The sequence below is a fragment of the Arachis duranensis genome, chromosome 9 (assembly GCF_000817695.3).
Source record: "Arachis duranensis cultivar V14167 chromosome 9, aradu.V14167.gnm2.J7QH, whole genome shotgun sequence".
NCBI classification, from domain to species: domain Eukaryota; kingdom Viridiplantae; phylum Streptophyta; class Magnoliopsida; order Fabales; family Fabaceae; genus Arachis; species Arachis duranensis.
In genome coordinates this window covers 74,647,804-74,666,402 of record NC_029780.3, presented here as the reverse complement: position 1 = coordinate 74,666,402, position 18,599 = coordinate 74,647,804, and the positions used below count along the sequence as shown (strand labels likewise).

The 18,599-nt window shown below is 36.1% G+C and overlaps 2 protein-coding genes across 2 annotated transcripts; both read left to right on the top strand.

Annotated features, from left to right (window-relative positions):
- The first annotated feature begins 218 nt into the window (after positions 1-218).
- LOC107465960 (plant UBX domain-containing protein 10) lies at positions 219-3,964 on the top strand. The gene is made up of 4 exons (XM_016084945.3): positions 219-1,228; positions 2,649-2,819; positions 2,963-3,166; positions 3,404-3,964. The coding sequence occupies exons 1-4, from the start codon at positions 407-409 to the stop codon at positions 3,632-3,634; spliced, it is 1,428 nt and encodes a 475-aa protein (XP_015940431.1). The 5' UTR covers positions 219-406; the 3' UTR covers positions 3,635-3,964.
- Positions 3,965-17,922: 13,958 nt separating this feature from the next.
- On the top strand, positions 17,923-18,599 carry LOC107465957 (uncharacterized). The gene is made up of 2 exons (XM_016084943.1): positions 17,923-18,107; positions 18,209-18,599. Exons 1-2 carry the CDS (start codon positions 17,923-17,925, stop codon positions 18,597-18,599), a joined length of 576 nt encoding a protein of 191 aa, XP_015940429.1.

Here is an 18,599-nt window from a genome sequence, read left to right as displayed (position 1 = left end):
TCGAAATGTATTTTCTAATTTTGAGAGACGAAAATGTCCACATTTAAAAAGATAAGAGACCTATTTACATTTTACCTTTTTTTTTTCCCTAACTAGAAAGTCCTGAACCTAGGGAGACTGTAGAGTGTAGAGCGTTAAACTCAACTGGAGCAGGCCCATAATAACAAGTTATTATAAAAAGGGTAAACATTCGCCATTAACTAATTAATTGTCTTACTACTGATTACTGAACAGTAAGACAGGAAAACAAAAGGATAGATATCTTCCAAAATCATAATAGCGAAGGGGTAGACGCAGAGGAACACATCTTCAATTTCATCACTGATCGGAGCACCGATATAGCTTTTGGGTCGGGTGAGAAACAAAACAACAAAAAACAAAGAGCTCAGAATCAGAAGAAGAATCAATGGCGGACGTAGCAGACAAACTGGCATACTTCCAAGCCATAACTGGCCTCCAAGATCCCGACCTCTGCACTGAAATCCTCGCCGCACACGGCTGGGACCTTGAACTGGCCATCTCCTCCTTCACCTCTTCCTCTAACATCGCCAACCAATCACCACCTGCCTCACCTTCATTATCAGCAGTACCATCCCTTCACCGCCAAAACGACGCCGCTTCATCCCAATTATCTGATTCCGAGCCCCCGCCCCCGTTCCCTCTTCCTCCTCTTCCTGGATTGGCATGGAAGCTCATCAAATTGCCCGTCTCCGTGATCTCCGGAAGTCTAGGGTTAATATCCGGCGCAATTGGCTTTGGCCTCTGGGCCGCCGGTGGTGTCCTCTCCTACTCCCTTGGATTCATCGGAATCGGCGGCGGAGGTGAATCCTCTCCTTCGCCTTCGACGCCGCTGGTCTCGGTGTCGGTGGCGGCCGTGGAGGCGATGGATTTTGTCGCTGAGTTCGAGAGGGAGTACGGCGGGCCCAATAGCAGGCCCAATTTCGTCGGGGAAGGGTTCATGGACGCGCTGCAGAGGTCGAGGAATGAGTTCAAGCTGCTGTTCGTTTACTTGCATTCCCCGGATCACCCCGATACGCCGTCGTTTTGCCAGAGGACGCTGTGTTCAGAGGCGCTCTCAGCTTTCGTCAACGAGAATTTCGTGGCGTGGGGAGGGTGCATCCGCTCCAGCGAAGGGTTCAAGATGAGTAACAGCTTGAAGGCATCTAGGTTTCCGTTCTGTGCTGTGGTTATGGCTGCCACCAATCAGAGGATCGCCCTTCTTCAACAGGTAAATCTGAGTGTTTTGTTTGAATGATGAATTGTTAAGTAGTGATGTGCTGAATTGGAGACTTGTTGGAGAAGAAAGATATTGTTGCATTTGCGTGAGATCAGTGTTTAAGATTGATGCATGTGGTTTTATTGGGATGCTTTGCCTTGAGATTTTAGATTTATGCAGTTGTTGTAATGTTATTAGTAATGTACATGTATCACATCAAATTGGCATTTTATTGTTGTATGGTGTAGTAACGGATTTTGTTTAGCCGGTTAGCTACCCTAGATGTGAGTGTGATTACTGGTTAGTATTTCTTCAAGGACAGGTTGGTGATTGAGTAGGGAAAACATGGGAACTGTATCCAAGATGAAGATATGCTAGGTTTTTCAGTGGCAATCGTCGTCGCATAATATACTTACCTTGGTAAAATTAAAGAAACAAGTCTGATGATGTTCATCACTTAAATCTCATTGAATTTCTTGTCTCGGAAAACTAGTGGGAGATGGGGAAACTCTGGCTTACTTGCAAATGTAATCAAGACTTTGAATTTCTTTTAATAAAGAATATAAATGATAACGAGGTTAATGCCATATAATGACAATTTGGAATATGGACTTTAGCCAGGACTAGTTAACCCGGAAAATGAGGTTGACTATTAGAACCCTGTTTGCGACCTTTTCTTTCTCCTTTTATTTAATTGTACAATCATGCTGTCGTTGAGTAGGCAGTTTCCCGAGTTCCTGGAACAATTTATTGAAATTCCATCAGTACCTTCTTTACACCTCTCCCTGTGCAGACTTTTTGCCTTCTGTTGTGGTCATCTTTCATAATTTATATAGTAACCTTCTCCATGATTTTCCTGGACTGATTATAGCCATCAAGGAAGAAACAGTCCCAAACAGCATTCCCCTTCTTATATACTGTTGCTACCCACCGTAACTTCAGTGACCAAATCTTCTGATGTTAGCTCTAGTTTATCCATTGTCTGTCTTCCCTAGTTGAGTAAGAAGTTGTCTTGTACTACTACTAGATTGGGAAGATTCATTTTAAGTTATCGTACACATTCCTGAATTTGGATTCAATGTTCATCACCTCGTCAGTGGGATACCAAGTTACCGCTGGTTGTGACTGTTGCTGGCACGTCAGTCTCATCATTCACCATGATTAATACTGTTAGTGAAGTATTTTCCCCCCTTTAAATATAAAGTAATTTTTAGTCATTCAATGCTAGCTAAACCCACCTCGTAAGATAAGGCTGTTAACTTGTTATGTTGGGTGTTTAAGTTCTCTAGGTCAATTCCATTAGTAAATTCAATATTGTTACTGCATTCTGTATTCGTTTACTAAAATGATATGTCAGCTGTCAGGTGTTGAGAAAAATTATTCTCAGTTCCTGATTACCAAACTTTTGGTTATTCTATTCTTTTTCATTCAGATTGAAGGTCCCAAATCCCCTGAGGAGATGCTTGCGATACTACAGAGAGTGCTTGAAGAAAGTTCTCCAGTTCTTGTTGCAGCCAGGCTTGAGGCAGAAGAAAGACGAAACAACATGCGCTTAAGAGAGGAGCAAGATGCTGCATACAGGGCTGCACTTGAAGCTGATCAAGTAAGCCTTGTTTTACAGTTGGCCTTTCATATTATGCCATTTGGTGTCTGGTTCTCCACTTCTCTTGTAGAGACTAGAGAGGCCATTATTTTGAAAGAACTAGCTCTTTAGTTCTAGTGGATTAATGCTGTATATATGACCAGGCTAGGGAACGGCAAAGGAGAGAAGAAGAGGAGCGCCTTGCAAGGGAAGCTGCTGAAGCCGAGAGGAAGCACAAGGAGGAAGAGGAAGCTCAAGAAAGAGCAGAACGAGAAGCTGCAGAGAGACAGGCTGCATTGGCTAAACTAAGGCAAGAGAAAGCTCAATCTCTTGGTGAAGAACCTGAAAAGGGGCCTGATGTTACACAGGTAAAGTATCTTAAGCTCTATCTAAGATTTTATTTCTCCTTTTCCCATCTATATCGTGATTTTAGTCAATATATCTCAGCTTGCATAGTTTCACTCTCATGCTCAACCGTAATTTATATATATAATTTCCTGCTGTTAATTTTGTTTCATTGTGTTACAGTGTACAATAGTTATTTATGCTATAATTTGTATGACATCTGTACTTTCCTCTTGTCCCTTCCCAATCTAAATGCTTAGGTTTTGGTACGGTTTCCAAATGGCGAACGCAAGGGAAGGAGGTTCAAGAGCACAGCGACAATTCAAACTTTGTATGACTACGTTGATTCATTGGATTGTTTAGAAGCAGAGAGTTACAGCCTTGTCTCGAATTTCCCTCGTGTTGTTTATGGACAAGACAAGCTCACACTTTCATTGGAGGAAGCAGGATTACATCCTCAGGCCAGTCTCTTTGTGGAGATCAATTCATGAAAAAGTAAAACCTGCTAAATTATCTGTTGAATACTTTGAAGATGGAGGGGTACAAATAGGGAACTTTGTGAGATTTTCTTTTTCTTTTCCTTTTTATTTTTAACCTTTTAATTTCAAAATGTTTGAATTGATGAACAATTATCATAGAACATTAGATATAATAGATTGCTGTGGTCTCTGTAGTTTTGATTCTCTTGCTTAACCATTGAATCAAGTAAAGAGCATCTTACATATATGTGGTTAAAGATTAGTAGTGGCGATGTTTGTGTATATTTTTCTTTCCGATAAATTTAAGTGCTTCAGTGCTAAAGTAATGGCTTTGATTGTTGAGGAAGGTATCCAGGTAGATGCTGATCAATAGGTTGGTCAAAAATTAATATAGTTTTCTAAGCGGCAGTGCTCTCATTATCGTCATACAACATTTCTCTCATCCCAAACTACTTCTTGCACTGGTGGTACTTTGTTAGTTCATAATAAATTTTGATAAAATTGCTTATGATAATCCATTGCTTTTGGAGAAGATAGCAAGACAAAAAATCCATAAACTTGAGGTGGCCGAAGGTGTAATAATCCTCGGCCGTTATCAAATTCGGTAAATCAATATTTTCATCTTGTCATCAGGGTTGCTTTTGGTTCTGAAAACAAGATAAGATACTAAAAACAAGACAAAAATGATGGAGACACAAAAATTAATGTTTTTGTATTTTGTTTGGCGATAAATTAGAATAAATTATAAAAATCTAATTTAGTTAATTTTTTCATTCAAAAAATTTGAAAAAAAATATAATTATAAAAACTTAATAAGAATAATAAAAAGAAAAAATGAAAAATAAACTCTCTTGTTAATAGCTCTGTGTCCTTAGAATAGATACAATATATTAATTCAGTATCTCTAGACACAATGTTTTTGTCTATATCTCATTTGTCAAATATAATTTCAGCATACATGGTGTATTATCTTCAAACACGACAGTTTGAGCTATCTTATGATTAATTAGTCGACATGATAACAGAATATATTGAATCAAAATCCTGAGCCAAAAATACTCGCAACTAGCTTCATGATATCGTTTGTATTTCAGCAAGATTAGAGGATGTTGCTGCTATCGTTTGTTTCGTGGACCTCCATGATATAGCTCTAACACCATATTTGAACAAGTATCCTGTTTGAGATCTCCCTTTGTGTGGATCAGACAAGTATCATGCATCTGCATAGCCAACTAATTGTGACTTGGATCTATATGGATAAAACAATCCCTTATCAACCGTTCCATGAAGATATCGAAAGATTTGTTTGATTTCATTCCAATGCCTTCTGATTGAAGAGGAACTATACCTTGCTAGTAAATTCACAGCAAATGATATATCGGGTCGTGCATTATTAACAAGATACATTAGCACTCCAATGGCACTAAGATATGGTACTTCATGACCAAGGATATCTTCATTTTCTTCTTTAGAACGAAATTTATCCTTTTCTACATCAAAAGACCTTACGATCATTAGGGTACTCAAGGGATGTGACTTATCCATGTAAAATCTCTTCAAGATCTTTTCTATATATGTTGTTTGATGAATAAAGATCCCATTTTTTGTATGCTCAATCTGCAGACCGAGACAAAATTTAGTCTTTCTAAGATCTTTCATCTCAAACTCTTCTTTTAGAGTTTTTATAATTGTTGGAATCTCTTCAGGAGTTCCAATGATATTTAAATCATCAATATACACAGTAATTATATTGAATCCAGATGCAGATTTCTTTATGAAAACATATGGGCAGATATCATCATTCTTAAATCCATTTTGGCTAGATACTCAGTAAGATGATTATACTACGTTCGTCCAGATTGCTTTAGACTATATAAAGATCTTTGCAATTTGACTGAGTATAACCCCTGTGAATATTTATTGGATGATTTAGATATCTTTAATCCTTCAGGGACTTTCATATAGATATCACAATCTAATGATCCGCATAAGTAGGCTGTTACCACATCCATTAAATGCATATGTTATTTATGGTACGCAGATAAACTGACCAAATAATGTAATGTTATTGCATCCACTACAGGGGAATATATTTCTTCATAATCTATACCGGGCCTTTGTGAAAAACCTTGTGCCACAAGTCGAGCTTTGTAGCGTACAACTTCATTTTTCTCATTTCGTTTTCTCACAAACACCCATCTATATCCAACAGATTTTACATCTTCTAGTGTACAGACTACAAGTCCAAAGACTTCACGTTTTGCAAGTGAGTTTAACTCAGCCTTCATAGCTTCTTCCCATTTTGGCCAATCATTTCATTGTCGACATTCTTCGGCTATTTTTGGCTCAAGATCCTTACTTTCATGCATGATATTTAATGCCACATTATATGCAAATATTTCATTGACAATTATCTTATTTCGGTCCCATTTTTCTCCTGTAAAGACATAATTTATCGAGATCTCGTCATTCTCACAATTTCTAGGTACCTGGACGTCTTCTGGCGTAAAAACTATATCAGAATTTTGGACAACTGCAGCTGTCTTTACTATGTCTTTTTCAACAGGAATAATATTTACCTCTTTTCTTTTCCGAGGATTTTTGTCTTTGGAACCGACAGGTCTACTACGCTTCTGGCATGAATTTGTTTCAGTGACCACTTGTCCAACTGGAACATCAATTCGAATTGGGGCATTTTCAGGTGGTATATAAGATTTGGTTATCCTCAAAGTATCAGAAAATGCATCAGGCAATTCATTTGCTATTTTTTGCAAATGTATAATCTTTTAAACTTCTAATTCACATTTCTCTGATCGAGGATCTAAATGCATCAAGGATGATGCATTCCAATTAAGTTCCTTTTCAGGAAGCTTATTCTCTCCACCTAAAAATTTTGATTCATCAAAATGACAATCCGCAAATCGAACTTTAAATACATCTCTAATGACAAGTCATCTTAGGCTAGTTTTAGTAGCATTTTTACATGTTTGCATTAGGTTTCATGCACTTTCTTGAGCAATAAGTAAGTGATTGGATTGGAATTACATGTTTGTCTTAATTCAATCAAACATTGTTAATTTCATGCATTATCATGAGATTTATGCAAGATTTAATTGATTATTATGAAAAGATGCAAAATCTTATGATTTTGGCTAGGCTTTGATTGCATATTTGATTGATGACAAGTGAAGAGATGCAAGGAAGAAACAAAGAAAGAAGCAGGGCAGGAGAACGCTACGTTCATTTGAAGAATGCTACGTTCCCCTACAGCATCACATTTGGCGCTACGCTCACTTTCAAAGAGCACTACGCTCTCCAGTGACGCGTATGCCACTACAAGAAAAAGGTGTATTTGTAACAAGAAAAATTTTTACAAAACGTTGAAATTTTGAAACAAAAGTTTTTTGTAACAAATAAAGGGGCCGTTGCAGTAAGTCCCGTTACAAAAAATTTTTGTAACGAAAAATGGAACTGTTACAATTTAATATGATATTTTGTAACAATTTTTTCTGATACAAAAAATCAGAAGCCGTTACAAAAGTGGTAACACATTTTGATCGTAAAGGTATTTTTCATGACAATCTATTTTTTCCTATCAAAAAATTTTGTTACAAAATGTAACATGATTTTGTAACTATTTTTTGTAGTTACAGAAGTAAATTAATTATTTTGTAAGAACTTCTTTTTAATACAAATTGCATGCATAATTTACTAAATTATTTTTTAAATTAACTAATATATTAACTATTTTAATAAGCAAGTTTACATCTATATGCAAAAACATACATAAGTCAAACAAGATCCTTTTAGCTAAAATTGTTTTCAAACAAAATAACATTAGTGAGTACATTGATTAGTTCTACAAGTTATATGTCTTGCATAAGTTCAACCAAAATAGAAAAGTTCTAACATAGATTAGTGTCTCTATGCATCACAATATTTTTGAGCCCTCAAGGTAGCATATGGTCACCATTTCAGCACTCCTGTAAATCAGAAAAACCGAAACAAAAAATTAAAAACAAGATATAACACTAATTATAATTTTTTCACTAAGTGTTATCCAAAATGTTTAGAAAAATTTTGGCAGAACCTCCCTTAAAACTTGGATATTTCCACTGTCTACGGTTCCAACCAAAACAACCAATTCACAACTTATGTCTCAGCCAATACCCAACCAAATTTATCAAGCCAAATAATAGGACATTTGTCATTTTTCAACCATGACACAAGTAAAATGTGATAAATAGATCCATATACAAATTAAAGTATACTAATATAAAATGGGAATCATCTATAAAAATGTATTAAAACCATAAGCAATTTTAGGAGGGTCTAGTTTGTTTCATTGTCAAAGCACGCTATGAGAGAGTTCACAACAGCTTGTTGAGCTTCCAATTGAGCTTTCATTTGAGCTAATTCTTCCTCTTGTCGTGTTTGTTGCTCTTCAAGTTTTTCTTTGAGCACATCTATTTCCTTTCTTAGCTCTTCACGGTCTTGCATTGCCTCTTGAAGTTGTGCTTGAATCCTTAACTTAGACTTTGGAGCCTTTATGCCATAACTTGCACCACTTTTCTCACCTCTCACAAGTAGAAAAGCTTCATTTAGAGTGAGAAAATTTTTTGAATCATAGGATTCATCAAGCATACAGCTAATATCATCCTGCACAATCCAATTTGTGATTTGAAAATGAAGATAAAATTTAACTTCCATGCAACAGAAAAAGGAAAAAGTTAGTAATGTTACATCAATTTGTTTAGCTTTTTTCATTGACCCATTCTCCATTATTCTTTTGATGAGTAATTTGCCACAATTCTTGAATGTCAGGCTCGACACCAGTTCTAGGATGGTGCTGTAAATTTTTTGGAAGTTTAAAATATAACATGTAGTTAAGTGCAAACGTGACATAGCAAAAAATATAAGACCAAATTAAAACTTTAAGACTATTTATCCGATCATGTCTAACAACTTGAAATGTCCTTTGACCAACAATATGTGGTACAACATGATGCTTTCTATTATCTTTGTTTCTTAAACTTTTTTTTCTATAGAAGACCAAACTCACAAAAGACAAAAGGAGTTAATTTATAATTATTTCATTGACCTAAAATAGCAAAACAACATAAGAACACCTTAATGGTTGGCACAATGAAAAATTCAAACCTGAAAAGAAGGACTTCTAAAGTAGGACACCAAATTCTCCCATGTCTCCGGCAGAACATTGTTTGGTGGATTTTGAAGGCGCTCCTCATCAGTTTGATACAACTCATAGTGCTCACACAATCTTGAGTGCCAACTTCGATAACATATATTAGACTGAGCTAAAATCATTTTGTGCATTACTTGCGTATCTGCTATATCAAACTTTTCCTACATAAGATTTGTCAAAGTTAGTTAGCAGAAATAAACCCTATAATATACATAATAGCAAAAAATATAAATATGTATTACCAAAACAAGGTCGCATATTTTTTGCTTGACATCATCTCCAACTAGGCTCCATTTCTCTACATCCAAAGGAGCATTTTGTCTTATAACAATATCCAGTTCAGATGCAAACAGATCAGCATGGATGCCATTAGGAGCTAAGTTCTTCAAAGAGATCGGCAATTCCAATTTCCCATTTGTCTTTGTTTTGATAACCCTATTTGTTGCAATCCTACGCAAAGGTCCCCTTTTACCAATACGCCGGGCTGCAGGGGTTGCCAGGGATGGGGTAGGGGCTGCCGGGGCTGGGGCAGGTGTTGGTGGTGTAGAAGTAGATGCAGTAGCCCTTGTCAATCTCTGTGTAGCCATTATGTTACGCAATCTACGGTAAAGTTAACAGAGATAACATTAAAGAAATGAAATAATAAAATATCTACATCATTTAATACACAATTATACAGAGAAAAGTACATCAATAAAAGTTGGACATGGTTCAAAATATACTATACTTTTAAAAAAAGTTAAACAAATGGAACAAAGAGTGAATAACTTAGCAATTGTAAATATGATGTGAATACCTAAAGTTTAACTACTTTAAAATCAATCACCATCCTATACAAAAAGTGGATAAAGGCAATGACCATCCTATACAAAAAGTGGATAATTTAGCAATTGCAAATATCTTGTGATCCCCAAAATAAAAATACTAAGAAGTCAATCACTATCATTTGAATCTTCTTCTCCTTCTTCTCCTTCTTCTTCTTCTATACACATAGGCACGTCCACACTTGATCCCTCTATGTCACCTCTGCGCAATTTCATCAACAAATTAATATCACCCAAAGATGGTATGCCTCTTCTTGCATGATATTTTGCTCAGGCACATCATATGTATTGTGAGGCTTTACTCGGACCACAATACACCAATTAGGCCTTTTAATTGCCTTTACATAGTATACTTGCTCAACTTGACATGCTAAAATGAAAGGCTCATCCTTATATCTAACATATATGACATCCACATTTATGAACAAAAAAATGTTGCATTTGGGACAAGGATAACGTATTTGATTTTTCACACCAGGTTGAGAGAATGCAATATCCAAAAATAATTCATCGAGGCACTTCCTAAACTCAGGAGTACGCCTATCAAAATTAACCCAATATTTCTGGTAATTGACCATTGGATTGATTTCTGCAGGAGACGAGAATGGATAGAAGGATATAAAGAGTGAAAAAAAAAGAGAGCAGCATGACATAACATAGCATCACAACGACTATCACTTTTAAAATCACCAAAAAAAGTGCAAAAAATAGAATCAAAATAATAAAACCCAGAAACAAAAAATAGAATAAAAATATCAACTCTCCAAATAACCAAAAAATCAGATAATCAACCAATACTTTCAACCACAACAACATCAGCATAATCAACTAACAATATTTTCAATCACAGTATCAGCAGAATCAAGGTTCAATATTTTAGCTAAGATTGTCAACTACCAACATATTTAACAACCCTCAAATAAACTGAAGTTACCTTTAGCAGAGACATAATCGGACCAGACTAGACTAACAGGAGAAGAAGGGCAGCCGAATCAGACCAGCAGAGGAAAAGGACAATGCTGGATGAGCAGAGCAGCATAAACTATCCTAAATCAATGCAATGTAAAATACACAAAATTAATAACAAAATTTAATCAATATTTTTATGTTACTAAGGATCACATAGTTACCTACTTTACTCAATTCACAAACACAAAAATATAAAAAAAAACTGAATCAAAATCACTAAAAAAAGAAAGCAAAAACTAGAATCAAAATAATAGAACACAAAAACAAAAATTAGAATCAAATATCAACTCTCCTAATAAGCTAAAATATGATTATCTACTAGATATAACACTAATATTTTCAACCACAACATCAGCAGAATCAAGGTTCAATATTTCAGCTAAGATAATCAACTAACAATATAATTAACAAGGATAATGTAGTTACCTACTTTACTCAATTCACAAACACAAAAATATATAAAAAAAATAAAATCGAAATCACTAAAAAGAAAGCAAAAGCTAATAACACTAATATTTTCAACCAGATATAAAACTAATATTTTCAGTCACAACATCAGCAGAATCAAAGTTCAATATTAAATTAAACTGTACTTACCTTCAGCAGAGGAGACGATCGGAGTAGACCGGCAGCAGACGAATAAAGCACGGTTGAACCAGAAGCAATTAAAGAGTGCTACACAACACCAGAAGAAGACCCTTTTATTAAATCTTCATCATTTCACTATCGAGCTAAGAGACAAACTTTGTAGTGCTAATAAAAATGTCTTCTGCTTTATTATCTCACTCAGTTTTTCCAACTTTAGTATACAAGCCTAAAGAAAGGAAAAAGAACAAAGAGAACAACAAATTAAATCATTTAGTTTTACATATAAATACAATTAGGAATTAGCATCAATTTTTCTCTTCTAAACCTACAATAAAATAGCAAAAATGAAGTCCACAAAATTAATATAGAATAACTATATATTAAAAAAAACTAACCTCTACACTACAGAATGTCAGAAGCAAAACCAAAGTCCGCACTCAGCGACGGGTTGGGGCCATTCTACTGTCGAAGACGTAGGCCACCAGCGAGGAGAGGTGACCGCACGAGCAGAGCTTTGGCACGAACAGAGTAGAGCCAGTAGACCAACAAGAGGACGACAGAAACGGAGGTAGCAGACGCATGACGCGGAGGCAGAGAAGGCAGAACGCGGTGGAGCCAAGACGGCCAGGACGACACAGACGGAGGTGAGCAGTGGCACAGACAAAGCAGATTTGAGGAGCGACTGGAGGCACTTGCGACGGAACAAACACTAAGGAGGACCACGACGCCGCCGCAGACGTTTCCCAGGGGCTACGCCGGTGATTCTTCTTCCAACAGCAGCTGCATTTTTCCTCGCAGATAGAGTAGACGGTGTGATGAGGGTTGAGAGTGACTGAGTGAGGCTTAGAGTGAGGGGTGGGGACTTAGGGCTTTTTTTCAGCTTTACATTCACTATCACCTTTTGGTTTTTACAGATTTCCCTTTAGTATTTTAATTTTTTTTGGGATATATTTAGTGACGGATCCAGAAAATTTTGTTTGTGGGGGAAAAATATATATATAATATAATAATAATTTGTATAATTGTACTATAATATTATAAAATATGCTTATTCCTCAAATTATTTAACTAATAAATTAAAACAATAAAATAATAATATAAACAATAACAAATAATTTAAAATTTCATTCTTCTAATTTCATATTTTGAAAAGATTGAATAATCTTTTCATTGTCAATACAATCAAATATCTCTCTTTCTATATATGTGACTAAACAATCAATTAAAAATCTCCTTTTGTTAGAATAGGTTGACGAATTGTTTTGGGATCCAACCTCCAACGATGAAGTTCTTTTGAAATATTTCTCCATTACTAATAGGATAAAATTATAAACCTAAGTTAATTGACTAATATAAATAATTCACAATTCTACGCAAATTAAAAAATACAATATAAAATTATATATACAAAATTAATTATCATGTGTCATTCAAATTGATTTCTAAATTCCAATAGCAACATCTAATGAACTAAACTGCACTAAGGGGAACTAGCCAGTGCCTCTGTTTTCTTTTACAACCAAACTCTATCTATCTGAGAAAAAACGCAACAATTCAACAATTAAACAAATGCAGAGTCAAAGAACCATGAACAAGGACAAAACATGGAGTCTTAGGAAGTTCATATATTGCATAATCATCATCACTATTGAATAAGGATTATTAGCTTTTTTCTGGTCACAACAACAGATCCATGAAAAGCAAAGAAAATGCATATCATTACATATATATAGTAACAAAATTAATTTCTAAATTCCAACGCAACAACTAATTAACTAAATTCCAACAGCAACAAAATTGATTTCTAAATTCCAACAACAACAATTACATCTACATAGACAGAATCACAGAACTAAACTGCAGAATCTAAGAGGCAATTAACAAAAAACAATTAACAATTATCATTCATGAATCATGAATGTCTGTACGACTGTACCAAGAGGGCAAGCGGCAAGAGTGAACTGCAGAACCCTAAACTCCACGAGGCAGAACCCAGCAGCAGAACCAGCGGACCCAGGAGCCAGGACCCAGCGGCAGAACCAGCGGCACCCAGTAGCAGAACCAGTAGCACCCAGGACCAGGAGCTAGGATCCAACAGCAGAACTGCAGAACTAGCGGCAGAACAAGTAGCACCCCGTAGTCCCGCACCCTGAATTGTTGAAGAGTGAAGACAGAACCAGATGTCGAAGGAACGCTGAGGCAGAACCAGATGCGGGCATGAGGGATGAGGCGATGCAAGGAGAAATCGACGGAGACTGGAAGCATTAGTGATAGAGTGGGCGAGTGGCGACAGACGGCGGTAACTCTGGATGGCTGGACTGCTGCCTGCTAGAGTCTGGAAGCATTAAGGTTGGAGGCGGGAGCAGAAAATTAGAGAAACAAAATTTAAAAAAAAGGGAAGAAGGAGAAGGGTTAGGGATTTGGAGGGTGGGGTCAAAATTAATTGGATTGTGGGGGCAAATTGGATATTTCCTTAAGAATTACTCATTAATTTTTTTAATCTCACTGGGGGCAGTTGTCCCCACTAACTATTGAGTATATCCGTCCCTGGATATATTTAATTACTGTTATTTATATTTGTAAATTTATAAAAAAATTTTAAATTTCACAAATTAGTTTTTAGTTACTTTAAAAATCTGATTATTAATTAAAATTATATACTAACTTTCTAAAGACATATAAATTAATATTTACATCATTTAAAAATTAATGAATATGTAAAAAATAATATGTAAAATATATTTTAAAAGAATTATATGAACAATTTTTTTAATTTCTAAAACAAAATAAAATTATTTTAAAAAATATATAAACAATTTTTTTATTCTTAAAGTATTTAACATTTTGAAAAAAAAAATTTATAAAATATACATATATTTTGTGACACTAAAATAACTTGTTACAAACAATGTTAAATTTTGTGACAAATTAATTTTTTGTTACAAAATAATTATGGTTTTTCAGACAAAAAGATATTTTGTTACAAAACATTTGGAGTTTTTGAAAGAAAAAAACTATTTTGTTACAAAATACTTTGAATTTTTGCAACTACTTTACCTTTTGTTACAAAATATTATAATATTTTGTAACAATACATTAGCGCGTTACAAAAACTAACATAATTTGTAACAAAAAAAAAGATTGTTACAAAATATTTGAATGTTTTGTAACAACTTGTAATGTTGTTACAAAACATAGTTTTTTTGTAACAATCACCAATTATTATTACAAAAAATTCTTTTTTGTAACAATTTTAAATTTGATACAAAATTTTTGTTACAAATGTTCCATTTTCTTGTAGTGTGCGTACAGAACGTGCACGCGTAGAACAAGCATTTTCGAAGATCATACGCGTAGATGACGCGTATGCATGGGTGTGATCAATGCTCACTTTCTAAGAGCGCTACACTCTCTTTCAACGAGCCCCTGTGACAACGTTCAAATTTGGAATTCAAAGTTGGCTATCGATGCGTACGCATGAGTAAGCGTACGCGTGGATGCGATATATGTGAAGATGCACGCAAATGCGTGGGTGAAGCAATAGCATGGAAGTGACTTGGTGCAATCCACGCGTACCCGTGAATGACGCGTACATTACGCTCATTTGGAGAGTGCTGCAGGGGACGCATGGGCGTACATCACGCGTACGCGTGATGAGTACTCAGCAAGCAGGGATGCGCACGCGTACGAATCGGTGAATGAGCGCTGCGCTCTCTTTGAGAACGCTATGTTCTCCTGAAGCTGAATTGAAGCACCAATACGGACCCATTCTGACCTGCTTGAACCAAGGCCAAAAAGCCCAATCCAAGTACTTCAAAACTGAATTGGAAAGTATATAAATAGAGGAGAATTTGATTTATTTAGGAAGTTGGCAAGGCTAGCAGATCTGAGAGAGTGAGAGACCCTAATTGGGAAACTCTACACTCAATTTCACTTTTAGTTTTTCTTTCTTTTTTGTACTTTCTCTTCTTTTCTATTTTGTACTAGAGCAATAATGAACAAAACTCCAATTTTATTAGGGGAAGGAGCTCTATTGTAATTCCAATGAATTAATAAAAATTCTTTTTCTTCTCAATTCAATTGTGTAGCTATTGGGTATCTTCTATTTTGATTGTGAATTATTCACTCCAGAAGGGGGTTTAATTCAACTAAATGTGGGTGTGAGCCTTGGAAGGAGAATCACCTTCATTAGAACTGAAGCTCTATCCTTCACAATTCTCCTAACCAACACCATTTGGGAGGAATTGAGGTTTTAGAATTTGTGTGGCTTATGGATAAGAGAATGTGCTCTAACTCTTCGCATGACAATTAGATCAAGCAATGGGCAAGATTGATTGTGATTAGAGAGATTGGATTGCCAAGGAATTGGGATCCAATCAATTTCAATCCGTCATAAATCTACTCATATGATTGAGAAAGGAGTTGAGATCTAATTGATTCATGATGGATTATTTTATCTCCAATCCCTGACGAATCATTTCCATTAAATTTTTCCTTAATTTAGATCTCTCTAATTTTACTTCAATTCAAATTGTTACTTGATGTTTTGATTTCCTGCACCCAATTCCCTTTATGATTCATGCAATTTAAGTTTCCTTGCAATTTAGATTCTGCAATTTTAATTTCTTGCAATTTAAGATTCAGTTGTTTACATTTCTTACAATTTAAGTTTCAGCAATTTACTTTCCCAGTCATTTACATTCCGTCTTTTACATTCTGCACTTTAAATTCCTTGTAATTTATATTCTGTTGATCCAATTTCACTCAATTCGTCAATATTTGCTTAACTAGAGTAATCACTAAACTAATATTGCTTGATCCATCAATCCCTATGGGATCGACCTCACTTTTATGAGTTTTACTACTTGATGCGACCCGGTACACTTGCCGATTAGTTTGTGTGGAATCGATTTTCCCTCATCAAGGTTTTGGCGCCGTTGCCGGAGATTGATTAAGATTGACAATGATTAAGTAGGTGATAATCTAGATTAAGCATTTTTATTTGTTTTTATTAAGCACACTAACTAGTTGTGATTTTATTTTTACTAACCTTAACTTCACTCTAAGCAAGAGAGTGTTCTATTGTGTGTTTTTGGTTTGTTTGTGTTATATGCCAGGAAGGAGAAGAGGTGCATCTACCTCCTTTGATTCTGAGCCAGAGAGAACTTTCTTAAGATTGAGAAGAGAAGCAAGAGGGAAGGGAGTGATTGGAGAAGAAGAATCAGAAGAGGAAGATCAAGAGATGGAGGGTAACCTCCCTAATCCACCAGAGGATGTGGCTAACAACAATGGCTAGCCTCAAAGGAGAGTTCTAGCCTCTTATAGCATCCCCAACCCAAGAAACTGTGGGAGCAGCATCTTAACTCCCAATGTCCATGCTAATAATTTTGAATTCAAGCCTCAATTAATCACTCTGGTGCAGAACAATTGCCAATATGGAGGAAGCCCTGCTGAAGATCCAAACCAACATCTCTCTGTGATTTTGAGAATTTGTGACACTGTCAAAAACCAATGGAGTCCACCCTGACATCTATAAGCTGTTGTTATTCCCATTCTCACTGAGAGACAAAGCCACTCATTGGCTAGAATCCTTCCCTAAAGAAAGCATCACCAATTGGGATGATTTGGTTAGCAAATTCCTGGCCAAATTCTACCCCTCTCAAAGAGTAATTAAATTAAAAACTGATGTGCAAAACCTTCAGATAGCTAGAGGGAGAATTATTATATGAAACTTGGGAGAGGTATAAAGCTTTGATTAGAAGGTGTCCAGAGGGAATGTTCAGTGAATGGGTTGAGCTTCAAAATTTCTATGAAGGACTATCCATAAGTTCAAGGAAGGCTTTGGATTATTCCTCAGGATGATCCTTGCAAATGATGAAGACTGCTCAAGAGACACATGATCTTATAGACATGGTGGCCAAAAATGAGTATTTCTACTCCTCTGAAAGACAAGCAGCTCCCAAAAGAGGTGTATTTGAGCTTGAAGGTGTTGATACAATCTTGGCTCAAAATAAGATTATGCATCAGTAGCTTTAACAACAAATAGATATGATGTCAAAGAGGATGAATGGACTACAACTTGCAACAGTGAGTACAACCAACTAACCATCAGTTGTATGGGGACAAAATGAAGAAAGCTATGAAGAGCAGTAACCTGAACAAGTCCAGTATATACACAACCAAGGTTCTGGGTCAAATGATTTTTATGGAGACACTTACAACTCTTCTTGGAGGAACCACCCCAATCTAAAGTGGGGAGAGAACCAGAACACATGTTAAAGAAACTCCAACCAAAACAACTCCCGTAACACAACCCACCATAACCATCAAAACACTAACCAAAATCCATACAGAAAACCACAAAATAACCAACCCCCATCCACTTACTATCCACCCAATAATTCCTCAGCTAACCATAATAACTTTCATCCACCATCTACATCCCACACTCAACCACAATCACCCCAAGAATCCCAAAGAATCTCCAATTTGGAGATGATGATGGAGAAAATGATAAAGCATCAAGAATTGGCCAACAAGAATCATGAAGCCTCACTGAGAAATTGGAGAGACAAATTGGACAATTGTCCAAGCAACCAGCTGAGAGACCAAACAATGCTTTCCCAAGTGACACCATTCCCAACCCCAAGGAAGAATGCAAAGCAATTCAACTCAGGAGTAGAAGGACACTAGAAAACGACAAGGTTGATAGCATGAAGCAAGTATATGTGGACAAGCAGGACCAAGAGAAGTCCAATAAGAAGGAGGAAGAGCCACAAGCTTCAAGGAAAGGAAAGCAAGTCATGGAAGAGCAACCACATTTGCAGAAGAAGGTGGTGAAGCCTTACGTTCCTCCTCTGTCATACCCTCAGAGGCTGCAAAGAGAGCTCAAGGACCAGTAATTTCCCAAGTTCCTGGATATTTTTAAGAAGCTGGAAATCAATCTTCCCCTTGCTGAGACGTTGGAACAAATGCCCTTATATGCAAAATTTCTCAAAGACTCATCAACAAGAAGAGAAGCTGGAATGAAAAGGAGACAGTGATCTTGACACAAGAATGTAGTGCTGTAATTCAAAAAGGTCTCCCACGAAAGCTCAAAGATCCTGGGAGTTTCGTCATATCATGCACCGTAGGCAACATGACCTTAGAAAAAGCTCTCTGTGATTCAGGTGCCAGCATCAATTTGATGTCTCTCTCACTAATGAAAAAGCTTGCAATAGAGGATGTTAAACCAACTAGAATGTCACTTGAAATGGCTGATAGATCACTCAAGATACCTAATGGAGTTGTAGAGAACTTGTTGGTAAAGGTTCGAGATTTCATTTTCCCTGCTGACTTTGTTATCTTGGACATGGAAGAAGAGGGACACAACTCAATTATTTTGGGGTGA

Coding starts and splice junctions, on each gene's coding strand:
- LOC107465960 (XM_016084945.3), top strand. CDS start 407: ATGGCGGACGTAGCAGACAAACTGGCATACTTCCAAGCCATAACTGGC. Junction 1,229..2,648: donor GGATCGCCCTTCTTCAACAG/GTAAATCTGAGT, acceptor TTTTTCATTCAG/ATTGAAGGTCCCAAATCCCC. Junction 3,167..3,403: donor AGGGGCCTGATGTTACACAG/GTAAAGTATCTT, acceptor CTAAATGCTTAG/GTTTTGGTACGGTTTCCAAA.
- LOC107465957 (XM_016084943.1), top strand. CDS start 17,923: ATGAAGCAAGTATATGTGGACAAGCAGGACCAAGAGAAGTCCAATAAG. Junction 18,108..18,208: donor CAAAGAGAGCTCAAGGACCA/GTAATTTCCCAA, acceptor AATTTCTCAAAG/ACTCATCAACAAGAAGAGAA.